Source organism: Dreissena polymorpha, chromosome 12, assembly GCF_020536995.1.
Source record: "Dreissena polymorpha isolate Duluth1 chromosome 12, UMN_Dpol_1.0, whole genome shotgun sequence".
NCBI classification, from domain to species: Eukaryota; Metazoa; Mollusca; class Bivalvia; order Myida; family Dreissenidae; genus Dreissena; species Dreissena polymorpha.
This window is the reverse complement of record NC_068366.1, coordinates 36,306,743-36,320,181: the sequence shown is the minus strand read 5'-3', so window position 1 is coordinate 36,320,181 and position 13,439 is coordinate 36,306,743. Positions and strand designations below refer to the sequence as shown.

Sequence of the window (13,439 nt, the reverse complement as noted above, 5' to 3'; positions counted from 1 at the left end):
CCATACAGTTTCATTGAATTCCGGTCATTAGTTGCTGAGAAATAGCCCGGACAAGAATTGCACTATATGAACAGTTAATGGAAAATTTAAAAGGGCCATAACTATGTGAAAAATCATCCGACCAGAACTCACTGATAATATGCACATCTCCTCTTGGTAGTGAAGCTTCCCATAAAGTTTCATTGAATTCCGGTCATTAGTTGCTGAGAAATAGCCCGGACAAAAATTGTGCACGGACGGACACACCGACGGACAGACAGACGAAGCGGCAACTATATGCTCCCCCCAAAATTTTTGGGGGGAGCATAAAAACAAGAGCTGTCTCCATAGGATGACATATGCCCCCCGAAAAACGCTTTGATAGAAGTTATGAGCATTTTTCGAAACCTAAACGCAGATTTCGAAACCTTTATGCGGATCCTTAGTTCAAGGTCAAGGATAAAGGGGTCAAAATGTGTGTGCGTATGGAAAGGCCTTGTCCATATACACATGCATACCAAATATGAAGATTACATCTGAAGCAACATAGAAGTTATGAGCATTTTTCGATACCTAAACGCAAAGTGTGACTGAGAGACAGACGGACGGAGGGACAGTCCGATCACTATATGCCCTCCTTCCGGGGCATAAAAAACTAACTTATTTTATGACATGTTGTTTAATACATGTTATGTGGAACCAGTCACCCATAAACAGTGTCTTACTTTTCATTTTATTTTTCATAGGATAATGTCCGTACATAGACTTCAGTTATGCTGGGAGGAAAAAAGCGCTCCATGTGCTGGGCTTGACCCATGACTGCCAGAACACTAGAGTGGTGCTCTACCAACTGGTCTAAATGGGCGACTAGTTCTGTACACTACAAATTATTGTTTTATTAACTGTAAAGTTTGTTTACCATTACACAGTCATGGTGTGCTCAAAGACTTGTGAGCCACATCATGCGTAAACAGGTCTTACGTAATACCTGTGTGCAGTCTGCATTATTTGAACTCCAGACCATCTCTCCCATCCTAAAAGTCTGGTCAGGAGCTACAATGTCGGCTAATGAGACCACAGAAGTATGTGTGACTTTATAGTGGACAGCTAAGCTCCTGACCATTTTTTCACGACTAAGGTCTTATTCTATAAAACCTATTCTAAATGCTGAAAGAACACACAATTGATAAGACTCACAACTTACAAAGTTGTGTATAAGTCTATATAAAATTGACAAATGACATTGAAAGCATTTATTTACTGGGGGTAAATGGGGACCCTTAATAATGGGTTGCCTTTAGCAAAAGGAACTTAAGAAAGGAGGTTTTATAGTCCTGACTAGACCTGTTACCTAAAGACAACTTAGTATTAAAAGTCTACAAGAATTGTGATATATTTAGGTCATGCTTTATATTAATAGTTTTCAACTTTAAGAAGAAAATCAATGTATCAACAAGAATGTGGTGTCGATAAAGCTTCTTGCCATGCATCATGTTTAGAAAATTAAAATAGTTAAATGCATCTTATTATTAGCTCTAAAATGTCTCTAATAGACACACAATGTAAAATTAGGCCAACATTGTTGTGTGACCACTTGAAGAGGTTTTCATTTGAATATTGTTTAATAGACCTTAACCACATAATTCGAATTGTCAACACAACTTAATACTTCCGTTTTGCATTTTTTGTTCAATAACTCAGGCCTGATCAGCATTGTCTGCTGCACAGGTGGTTAGCGTGTGGCTAAGATATTAATCAGTGAAAACATCATTTTGAATGATAAATAATCATATTATAACGAAAAATAAACTTTTCTGGAAAAAAATATTTTCATTATCAAATATATATATCAAGGTATCCAATTCGAAATCAGCCGAAAACAGGGTGCATCGATTTGATCAGCTATTACTACATCAATTTTGCAGCGATGTTCACAAACCCAGTCTTATTCAATGCAGAAATGAATTTCCTTTCAGGAAATGTATATATCTTGTTATATTTCTACACATGCTGGGTCAAATTTTAAGAAATAAAATGATACACAATTCACGTGACCTAATTGAAGGCGCTCAGACAGGATTCATGAATGAAATCTCCAGTTGTAAAGACACACCTTCGCATTGGACCAATGAAATCACTTGTGTCCCTTGTCAAAAAAGTGAGCAAAATCCGGTTATAACCCAGTTTTAAACTGGGTTTAACCCTGCGGTATTGGCACCGAGCTAAAAGCGAGTCTTTTAAACACACTTTTTGCTTACCGACTTGGTTTTATCTGAGTTGAATCTTGGTTTAACTCGCTTAAAGCCAACATAGTGGTTTTTTTAACCGTCTTAAGTGGGTTTAAAGTGAGTTTTTTTCAGGCATCTGTGTTTAACTCTGCGGTATTTGCACTGTGCTAAAAGCGGGTTTTTCAGACACGCTTTTAGCTTACCGACTGGGTTTTTTAGCTTACCGACTTGGTTTTTTCTGAGTTAAATCTTGGTTTAACTCGCTTTAAACCAACATAGTGGGTTTTTTAACCATCTTAAGTGGGTTTAAATTGAGTATGATTTTCTACAAGTTGGTTTTTTGAGGTTTTTTAAACATGCTTAGACCAACATCTGTCTGTGGAGTTGGTTTTAAGTGGGTAAAAAGTGTGTTTTTTATGTGAGCTATAAGCAGGCTAAACACGGTTTTTAAGTGAGCGAAAAGTGAGCTGAAAGCACGCCTTTGTTAGTTTTTTTCACAGTGAAAACATGCTTTTAACTCGCTTTAAACCTAGTTATTAACAGTATTTTATCTGTGAAAAAAACAAAAGCAATTTGTGGGTTTGGGTAAGTTGATTTTTGTGGGTTTTAACAGTGTTTTAGTGAGTTTTTTTAAGAAAGTAGGTTTTTTGTGAGCCTTTTGTGGGATTTTGCAGTGTGAAAAAAAATAATTTTGGACTGATATGTTCTAGAAAAAGTGGTTTTTGTGAAGCAATTACAACAGTTCATTATAAGCCCCATGTGGTTAAAAGGGAAAAAAACACAATGTGTACGAAAATTATGTTTATATGACAAAAATAGTACACCGCAAATTAATAAAAACAGATTATTTTTACAATACATTATACAATAATAGACATTTATGGAAGATTTTGAAGCAAAAGGTTGACCGCAATGGACCACTGCGGGTGGAGTATTTAGACCGCAGCTGCTGCAGAGACCTGGATCTCAGCTGTTGGAGGTACCTGAACCGCAGTGGAATGAGGAACCTGGATTTCAGCTTATGGAGGGACCTTGACGGCATACTGTGTTGGGACCTGCACAGCAGTGACTGGAGAGACCTTGACCGCTAGGGGACCTGGAAAGCAGCCAGTGCAGGGACCTAGACCTGATCTTGGCGGGTGGAGGGACCTGGAAAGCAGCTGGTAGAGACCTGGAAAGCGGGCGCTGGAGCGACATGTAGTTGTACCATTGATGCTGCTTGTGTCCTTCTCCTCTTGAGCATCTCTTATGCCAGTTGATCTGCAAAGGATTAATACCATATCACTTTCAAAAGGGCAAGGCATTCTTCAAACATGTTGATTGGTTATGTTTTCGTTCCACTTAACTATGAAATATTGCTGTTATGGTAATCTTGTTGCTTTAATAATAATAAATTTAAGTTATTTGCTTGTTGTTTTTGTTTGTTTATTTTTGAAATTTTAATCCCGTGATCACATGTGACTTAGCACTTTTCATCAATTATTAAAAGAAATTGCGTTTGGTAGAAAATGCAGTTTGAAAATGTACCAAGATGCGTGGTCTCATTTGGCTGTGTGGTCTGGTGGCATTGTAAATGCAATAACCTGTATAGTTTACCTCTCAACAAATCAAGCTTTCTTGGTCAAGGACAGGGCGAGGTTTTCCCACTCTTGTTCCCCTCAAGTTTGCCAGCTTGTGCAGGGTAAAAACCAGGTTTAAAAGTCCATACATCAGGCAGGCGATGATGCACATTCTTTCCAAAGGATCTTCCCATCGATGTCAATTTTGCCTTGTGGCAAGAGTTTAACCTTCAAAATTAAAATATATAAGTTCTAATTAAGTATGAGGGAAAGAAATCCGTTCAGTAATAACCAGAAATAGATATAAATAAAATTTTAGATGACAATAACCATGAAACACAACCATAATTATTCACTGTACACAACATTTACACACAGCTATTTCATGTGTAAGTTTATCTATTTTTGCTTCAAAATGTGTTGTTTATCCTTTAAATTGCAATACAATAACTTATCCATTTACATTTCCCAGTGACAATACATAAATATGATAATGATCATAATTAATTCAATAAACTAAATAAAAAAGGGGTGAAGAAATGACAATACAAACCTGTTAAAACTGTTCTTCAGTATTCCAAACACAACAACAGGCAGTTCAACCCCCTTTCCAACCAACTTATTATTGATTTCCACATTGCAGTAAAAAACACATTGTTTTCATCACACAATACTTCATGCTGACAGAATTTCAAGACATTTTACACTACCATTATAAGTCTTTCACTTCTTTATATTAATGTTGCTGAATTAAATTTAGCTCAATATTCAATTGCTGACACCAGCTTGTTTTTCAAAAGTTGTTTTTTTCAAAAAGATAACTTCCTCAGTGCAATAGCCAATCAAAAGCCTTATATCTTATTCCACACAGCCTTATCTCTAGGCAAACCCCATCAGTAGCCTTATCTGCCCCTTAATCAGTACCCTGTTTAGCTCTGAATGCCTGACAGATTGTTATCTGTTTATTGTTAGTGGTGTGAAATAAGGTTTTTTTTTTAGGTATTGTCTTGTTATTTTGTTGACAGTTTATGTAACACAGGTCATGTTTGGCATTTTATTATTTTATTGCAAATTAAGAAAATGGATATGATGGTATGATATGCAAATTTCAAAATCTTGCATAACTTATGTACAAAAATAAATAGATTATTTCCAAAATAATGTTTCCAATACCATAATTATTTAAATATGCAGATTTAACAAGTAAATACTGTTTTAAACAAATATAAACAATCATATGAGATTTTTTTTTAAATAAAAAATTAAGACATAAAACAATCATAAGATATTGTTAATAATAAAAACAAACATAAAGATAAAAATTCAAAGTGAAACACAAACTCTTTCATTTTCATGTATAAAACTAAGCTTGACCATTGTTATAGTTTTTGTCAGTGAAACTTGTTGTCCATCTGTGAACCTGTGATGTTCTGAAAGAGCCATTTTCATCCAATATTCCCTAAAAATTATGGGGAGCACACAAATGTACAATAGGGACAATGGCAAACAAGCTGTAAAAAAAGCCCCTTTACAATTGACTTGTTTTATTTATGGCTAAAAACATCAAACAAAGACCCAGTTGAAGAATTATTGTTTCATTGATGAGTTATATTAATAAACAAAAGACCAACTTGTTGAAAAGTGTGTTAAAGTGAGTCTTTAAGCCTCGTTGCAGCTCTCAACTTATTTACAAAAAGACCAAGTTAAACTCGCTTAAACCCACTTCTGTTTATAAAAAGACCAACTTCTGTTGTAAAAGACTCGCTTATAAAACAAAAAGACACACTTAAACACACATAAACCAACTCATAAATAAAAAGGCTCACTTTTGACACACAAAAAACCGACTTCTTACAGAAAAAAACTCGCTTAAACACACATCTTCTTAAAATAACCAACTTTAAACTCAGTTAAGCACAGTTTAGCGCACATAAAACTCACTTTTATTAGCAAAAACCAACTTCCCCTAAGAAAAACTCAGAAAAAACACAGTTTTATGTTGGTTTAAGTGTGTTTTGGTATGAAAGTGGGTTATTTTTTGACAAGGGGTGTTTAAAATGTCAGTTAGTTGAAATGTATGGTAACAAAGGTTTCAAATGGCGCTGGACAGTTAGTTTTGATGCATAATGCAGTGGCAAGCAAGAATATTTTTTCATACGTTTTATTGAATTATGGTATGGAGGTCCGTGAACTTTGCAGGGAAAATGCCCTTTACTCCGTGAAGATTTCAGTCGGAAATCCTGTCTGATCGATATCAAGTGGGTCACGCGAGTTGTGTATCGTGTTATTTCTTAAAAGTTGACCCAGTATTTGTAAAAATATTGCAAGACATGTACATTTCCAGAAAGGAAATTTATTTCTGCTTTGAATAAGACCGAGATCGTGAAAATCGCTGCAAAATTGATGAAGTAATGGCTATTCAAAGCGATGCACCCTGTTTTTGGCTGATTTTGAGTTGAATACCTTGTTATATATATATATATACTTGATAGTGATTTTTTTTCCAGAAAAGTTGATTTTTCATTATAATATGATTATTTATCATTCAAAATGATGTTTTCACTAATTAATATCATAGCCACACGCTAATCACCTGTTGTCTGCTGTGATGTTTTTTTTTAGTGTTCATTTTCTATGAATACAAAGTATAGAGTGTTCATCAATTCTGTTTTCTTTTAAAATAGAAAGAGCAAGTGTTTTGTAACTAAAAATAGTGTTTAAATTCACAAGACCCTACAATGTCACAAGAGTATACTTGCACAAATGATTTTGATTTTGTGTTCGTAAAAATTATCAATCTATCAAATTACACTGTTTATTTGTTTAGAGTTATGCATTTAAACGCACTGTTGGTGAGTTTTATGGTGATTTTCGATCAACTGTCAAATAATGGTTAACAATAACAAATTGCTTTGTTTTTTTCCCCATAGCTATGTTGGCTTCAATACCTGAAATAATTGTGTAATAAGGAGTTATTGGCTTTCACCTTATGTTATTCTACATTTTTAATCGTGTTTATTGAACATAAATATTATTATAAAACGGAAGCTGAAAAACAACGAATCTTTAAGAGGCTACTTACCAATGTTCTTATCTGATCGTTATCATCAACAGTGAGTTCTTCCACAAGACTTCCATCGTGGACGCGAACCTGGCCACCGAATTCCTTACGACATAACATGGACGTCATTTTTTAAATGAAATTTCCGCCCGTTGGCGGATTAAACATATATTTTATAGCTATACAACTATTTACCGACAAAGTTTAAATGTTTGACAGATTAAAAACAGTTAAGCAGCCATGTTTAAACAATGTGACGTCACATAGAAACTAGACGAGCACCTGTAGCGAAGGTTACACAACACGATGTAACGACAGCGAAATTGTCGGGATGACTTTATGGGGTATTATCGTCTTGTAAACTTGGACCGATACTACGGCTTGTATGTTTATACAAAGTTTGTTTAACAAAACCTGTTTATCAGTAAATGAAACAATCATGCCCACATTAACGAATGTTTTATAATTTAAAAGAAGTTATGTTACATTTTCTGACGCGAAGGAATCTCATGATCCTTGGGACGGCAAAGGGCTGGGTTCGAGAGCCTGTCCATACGCATGCTATTCTTTAATCGTCGATGTAATGCACATATTTTCCTGCATTTTAGTATTTTCTTGTATTGTAGTACCAATGTAGTGATGACGCGATAGTACGATGTACCGGTAAGTTGAGTCTTAGTTTTATTACAAAAGCAGTATCATTAGCCTGTCTGTTGGTTCTATTGTCAGGGGTCACACAGGGTTGTGTAATGTCATCGATTCTGTTCAACATTGCCATCGACTAGGTGATGAAGAACACCACGAAAGATGCTCAGAAAGGCATACGCTGGACTCTCTTCACCTCCCTAGACGACCTGGATTTTGTAGACGACCTGGCACTGCTATCGCATACACATAAACACATTCAAGAGAAGACCGATCGATTATGTATGTTTGGAGGACAAAGTGGACAAAGTGTCAGCCAAAAGAAAACAGAGACTATGCTACTCAACGCCGAAAGACCCACCCCAGTGAAGGCCCATGGTGCCGACTTACCACAAACATATCAATTCATCTACCTGGGCAGCATCATCCGAAAGGACGGAGGCGCTAAGGAGGACATCAAAAGCAGACTGAACAAAGCCAGAAATGCCTTGCACACATGAACAACATCTGGAAATCGGCTCAGTACAGCACCCACTCAAAGCTGAAACTATACAGAAGTTGTGTGCTGTCTACTCTCATGTATGGGTCGGAATGCTGGCGCATGACGAAGCCGGATACTGCAAAACTGTCGTCATTCCACACCACCTGCCTCAGAAAGATTTTGCGAATCTTCTGGCCCAGAAAGATCTCCAACAACGAACTTCTCCAGCGATGCAACATGGAAGACATGGAAACGCTCATAACCAAGAGAAGATGGAGATGGATTGGTCATGTACTGAGGATGAACAACGATTCCATTCCGAAAGTGGCACTCCGATGGACCCCAGATGGCACGCCACCCGGCGTGAAAGGCAGTACCGGTAAGTAAGTTGGTTCTATTGATCAAACATTGGTTGACATAATATTTCATTGGCCAGGTTAAACTTTATCGACCGATTTGTGTAGATCCGATTGAAATGGTATGATCTTCTTGTAATCTTATGACTCTATATGGTGAATTGTCGTTTTCAAAAGGTATCGTGTAAATAGCTGAGTTAACAAAATAACGGGTGTCCCCCCCCCCCCCCCCCCCCCCCTGGTTTTGAGCTTGTATTATAGACAACTAACTTTGTGTTTGCTAGGCATTCATTGACCATGGGCACTATGGGCATTTTCCTTCATCATGGGCACTAAGGATATGTTGATAAATGTCAAAGTGTCGTAGTTTGATTGCTTTACGCTATTATGTGTTTCTTTTTAAAATCAATTTGCGAAGTAAAGTATGAATTGCCATACCTACTTTGGATCGTATTGTGTGCATTTGGTTTTACCTTGCGTCATGAGCATACTTTAACAGGATAGTTTGGATTTTGGTTTCCAGACATGTAGTACGTATCGATATACTAGTAATTTATAATGAAAATATTGGATATAATATTGTTAAGACTTATAATTTTTGCCGATCTGATTTCGTGAATTTAAAAAATTTATCAGTGCGTTTTCTGACAATTTTATATAACTAACAGCAACAACAACCATAATAATAATAATGTAATTTTATGTATACTTATGATAATAATAATAATAATTATTATTAGTTAGTACTACTACTACTACTACTACTACTAATCATCATCATCATCAGCAGCAGCATCAATATCATTAATGATAATAATAATAATAATAATAATAATAATAATATTATAATAATAATAATAATTATTATTATTATTATTATTATTATTATTATTATAATTATTATTATTATTATTATTTTTTTATTATTATTATTATTCTTTCATTCAATATTACTGGTAACTAACATGTGGTGCATTTGGAATCAACATTTTTGACCTACATACATGCAGACCTGCCCTTAAACCAAATTCAAACAATGCTGATCTTATCTGAGTATTATATAAGAAACCTAATACATGTACAAGGAGAATAAACGCATTTAAATACATATGTTTCCACCCAGAGTATGGTTCGATTAATGAAAACAAACCTCCAACTTATTCGGGTTGCACGGTCTGATGCGTTCTTTGATCAGCTCTTTTGTTTCAGATATTAGGCACTTGTCTGAGAAGACAATCGAAATTAAGCTCAATACTTCTTATTTAGTATGGTTAACAAAACAGAGACATCGAATCTTAGGTCACTAAAGCACCTAAAATTTCACGTCAGGTCGACGAATCGAGATGAGTTGATTCTTGTGTGTTAAAAACTATAAGTAGTAGATTTAAATAAAAGAGTAGATACAGCAGTTGTACATGGATAACGGCGTAAGAGGCGAGACCATTTATTTACGGATAAAGGGATTGTAATTCAACGCAATGTCAGAAAACGGGACACACCCTTCGCCGAAAGAGGTCACAGAAGAGGAGGAAGGTATGGCATCATTGGCCATTTTATAATTTGATATGAAATTATCAACTTATCGATTAACAATTAATTTGCAGTGTATTATTTAAAGCTATTAAGATATTTCAAAGTAGATTTTATATGTTCACACGTAACATGATTTGTTCGTAATTCGGGCTTAAGACCCTCAGTACTTTGGCATTTACCTTTCTAAGGCTTTGACGCAAGTTTTATTCATGGTCCTGAAGGTTGGGGTTGTCTAGTACATTTGTTTAATTCCTCATGCTTGCCAATAGGTTCTGTGCCATCAACAAAATACCGCATTGTACAAGGAGGTTCCTCTCCTGCTGGTGCAGCTGAAGTTTCACTTTATGCGTCTTTGAATATGTACTGCGATATATACCTAATATGCCCATGTAATAACATTGGATTGTAAATTGTATTCTTTAATATTTTCGAAAATAGTTTGTGATACGAAAGTGTGTATGCTACTGAAAACGTTTAATGGTTAGGACGTATTATCAAGTTGTCGGCGCTTATTGTATCTATTTGTGTGTGTGTCCAAAATAGAAACGATGACATATTGTTCTCTAATTGCCTTTTATTCAAAGCTACTTTCAAAACTGACAAGGATAATGGTAGTAAAAACTTCCATGAAAAGTTTCAACCAGCTAACATTAAATTGATATCATAAAAATAACGAAGCCACACGCGCTGAATATCATACTTATTTTGAATTATATTTTAAATGATAAAAGATACGACGAGACTAAGTGTATAATTATTCGGCTTGTCGGCGTAGCGTCTGTCTTTTCGTGCTCTCAAATATTTCAGCAAAATGATACAAAAATAATAAATTGATTTGTGTTACCAAAGACGACATAGTAACCGAACTAAATGGTTTGGTCCACACGCCGCCGTCCTCTATGGCTGACATCGCCGAGAGGCTCACCCAAAGTAAGACGCCACCTCCTCAACCCAACCGAGGGGCCAAGCGCAACATCCTTGTGGGCAGAGGTAAGTACTAATTAACGTTACTCGTACGATCGTTCCGATTATAACAAATGACACGTATATGTATTTCGAAGATTCTGAGGTCTTTCCGCGGCTGAGGCTGCGCTATGTCAGGCTCCGGAGAGTGTTACATCATTCCTACCTTATTTGCTACTATACTCAGGAGAGTTGGGACGAATTTTGAATTTTAGCGGTTATTTTTAGACATTAAGTTATTACTAAAAAAGTTTAAATGTTCGTGTAGTATTTTATTGTGTGTTGGGTTCGGGGCAGAATAACCGGAAGAACCCCGCCTGTCCGTTATGACGACCAACACCCAAACTCACATGCTTCCGGTAACGGTGATTGAACCGGGATGGCCTAGGTATTAGGTACAACAAAATCACAACAACGGCTTCGCGTCATAGATGGTTGGCTCTGAGGATAGCTTGCATGTAAATGTCTGACAACCGTTTAGTTGGTTATTATTATTATGTAGACAAATGAAGGAGCTTTGATTAAATGGATAAACCAACAAACGAGCAACATACTGAATAAAGCAAACAGAACTTAAGATACGTTTTATTGTATCGAATTCAATTGCTCTCCACACAATTCATTTGGTCACGTGTTACGTATATGCTGCTTGTTTAGGCAATGCAAAGCTAACCACACGTCCAGCAAGTACCCCGCTTCGGATAGCGAGCCCGGTTGGCGACGTCCATGCTACTAGACGCTCCGTATCTAGAGGTATGTACTATTAACAAAACAATAACAAAACAATAATAACACATAACTTTATGAGTCAACCATAACCAGTAACATTATATATTTTTTGTTAAGCCCCAAGATAGGCAGTTGTACACTTATTAAGTGTGTGGTATATTATTTTGTATGGCGTCGAAAATGTGACCAAAACTGGACTGTAGAGAGAATCAGTTCAGAAGATTGTGTTTTTATTTTCGAAAACGCCAATCTTACAGTTTTGTTCAATGTTTTAGCTTCTTCAAGAATTCAGCAAGGTTCGCGTATGGATATTGTCGAGGACGACAAATCGAAAGGCGTTCTAGCAAGTAAGATTTGTACTTTCCAAAATATTAAATGAAAGTCGATTTAAAAATTTAATTAACTTGATTAACTACTATTTTCTGATACGTGCACGATTGAAACATCTATAACAATTATTTGTATTAACCTTATTAAGAACATCAGAATCTCCACTGTTGATACATGTTCTTGTTTGTAGGTGTTACGCAAGATGAGGACAGTGTGAGAAAAGTTTTGTCCATCTCTGGTAAGCAACCGTAAAATGCTTTTTACTTCAGATACATCTGATTTGTTTCAGCATATTTCCATAAACGCTATTTATAAATGGGTTATTGTCATTTTTATTTCTCGACTTTAAGGTGCATATTGACAATATTGCGCTTAAAATACAAGTTTTAAAATTGAACATGCCCTTTAATTGGATATTTAATAGTTATATTTTTTCAATACAAACCTCTAGTTGTGTGAAACTCAAACCTACGAACATACTCTTCTTCAATGTTAATTTTACTACGCTAAGGTCCCGTTATCGGAAATGTGCATCCGTATCGCAGTGCCTCGTGTTCATTTTATTCATAACAATTTAGGTACTGATTTCCACGCCCGGAAATTATTTAAAACATATTACAATAAGGTTTAACAAAAACGAGAAAAGGGTTTCAATCAAATATTAAATACAAACGTATTAAATAAAAAAAAGTATAACGTTATTCGTCGATATGCCCCTTTTAAAAATATACGTTTAACTTAAATTAGAATCCATTGCCTGTTCCTAGTCAAACTGACAAACGCGTAGACATGATTCTTGTTATATTGTAGAACGAACTAGACAGAAAGTTCAACACGACCGCTCTCAGACATCGAACAAAAGTCTTCAACGCCAATGTGAGGTCGCAGCGGCCTTTTTAAAACAGCGAAAGATTTTACTAATTACTGGCAAAGTTGGTGGTGGAAGAACGCGAATCGCTACAGAGCTGCAACTTGCTCTCACAACAGTCAAAGACGACGTTTTGCCCTTGCATTTTAAAGTGCCCAGTGATTTAAATCTTTTGCTGAACAATTCGATTAACGCTGTGGTAGTTATTCCAGATTGTTTTGGTACTGGTAAGTTGGATACTGCTAAAGTAAGCGAGTTTCAGCGGTTAACGGAGACAGTACAGTTTTTGTTGGGCAAAAACAGACTGATACTGATCTTGACATCGGAGAACGATGTAATGTCACAGCTGAATGAACACCAAGAACTTCTATCTTTCTTTAGCAAAGAAGCATGCCGATTCGATATGGAATCGAATGAAAACAAGTTGACTATCCAGGAAAAATATGATTTGTTGTCTTTACAATTGAAAAAGCTTAAAATTCCAAGTACGATCATCAGCGATGTTTCTCAGTTGGATATTAACAGTTCTATGTGTGGGTTTTCTTTGCTTTGTTCGCTTTCAGTCATAGCAACAATAGACATTCCGTTATTGTTTGAAAACCCACTGCCCTACGTTGTTGGCTATGTCAACAAATGCAAAGAAGAAGACTTTGCTTCGCTTATTTTGTTAGTGTTGCTATTAATTATGGATGGGAAATACCCAGTTT

At 35.9% G+C, this 13,439-nt stretch overlaps 2 protein-coding genes across 6 annotated transcripts in view; one reads left to right on the top strand and one right to left on the bottom strand.

Moving 5' to 3' along the window:
- LOC127852154 (protein FAM228B-like) overlaps window positions 1-7,093 on the bottom strand; it is a 33,572-nt gene extending 26,479 nt beyond the window's left edge. For all 5 annotated transcript variants that reach the window (XM_052385990.1, XM_052385993.1, XM_052385991.1 and 2 more), the window contains exon 1: window positions 6,849-7,093. In XM_052385990.1, coding sequence (XP_052241950.1) covers window positions 6,849-6,956 — 108 coding nt within the window. In that variant the 5' untranslated portion in view covers window positions 6,957-7,093. The remainder of the gene's footprint in view (window positions 1-6,848) is intronic.
- Window positions 7,094-8,049: 956 nt separating this feature from the next.
- On the top strand, window positions 8,050-13,301 carry LOC127852530 (uncharacterized). Its single transcript, XM_052386486.1, has 7 exons — window positions 8,050-8,332; window positions 10,692-10,832; window positions 11,463-11,558; window positions 11,810-11,881; window positions 12,055-12,102; window positions 12,675-13,009; window positions 13,296-13,301. The coding sequence occupies exons 1-7, from the start codon at window positions 8,050-8,052 to the stop codon at window positions 13,299-13,301; spliced, it is 981 nt and encodes a 326-aa protein (XP_052242446.1).
- Window positions 13,302-13,439: the final 138 nt, after the last annotated feature.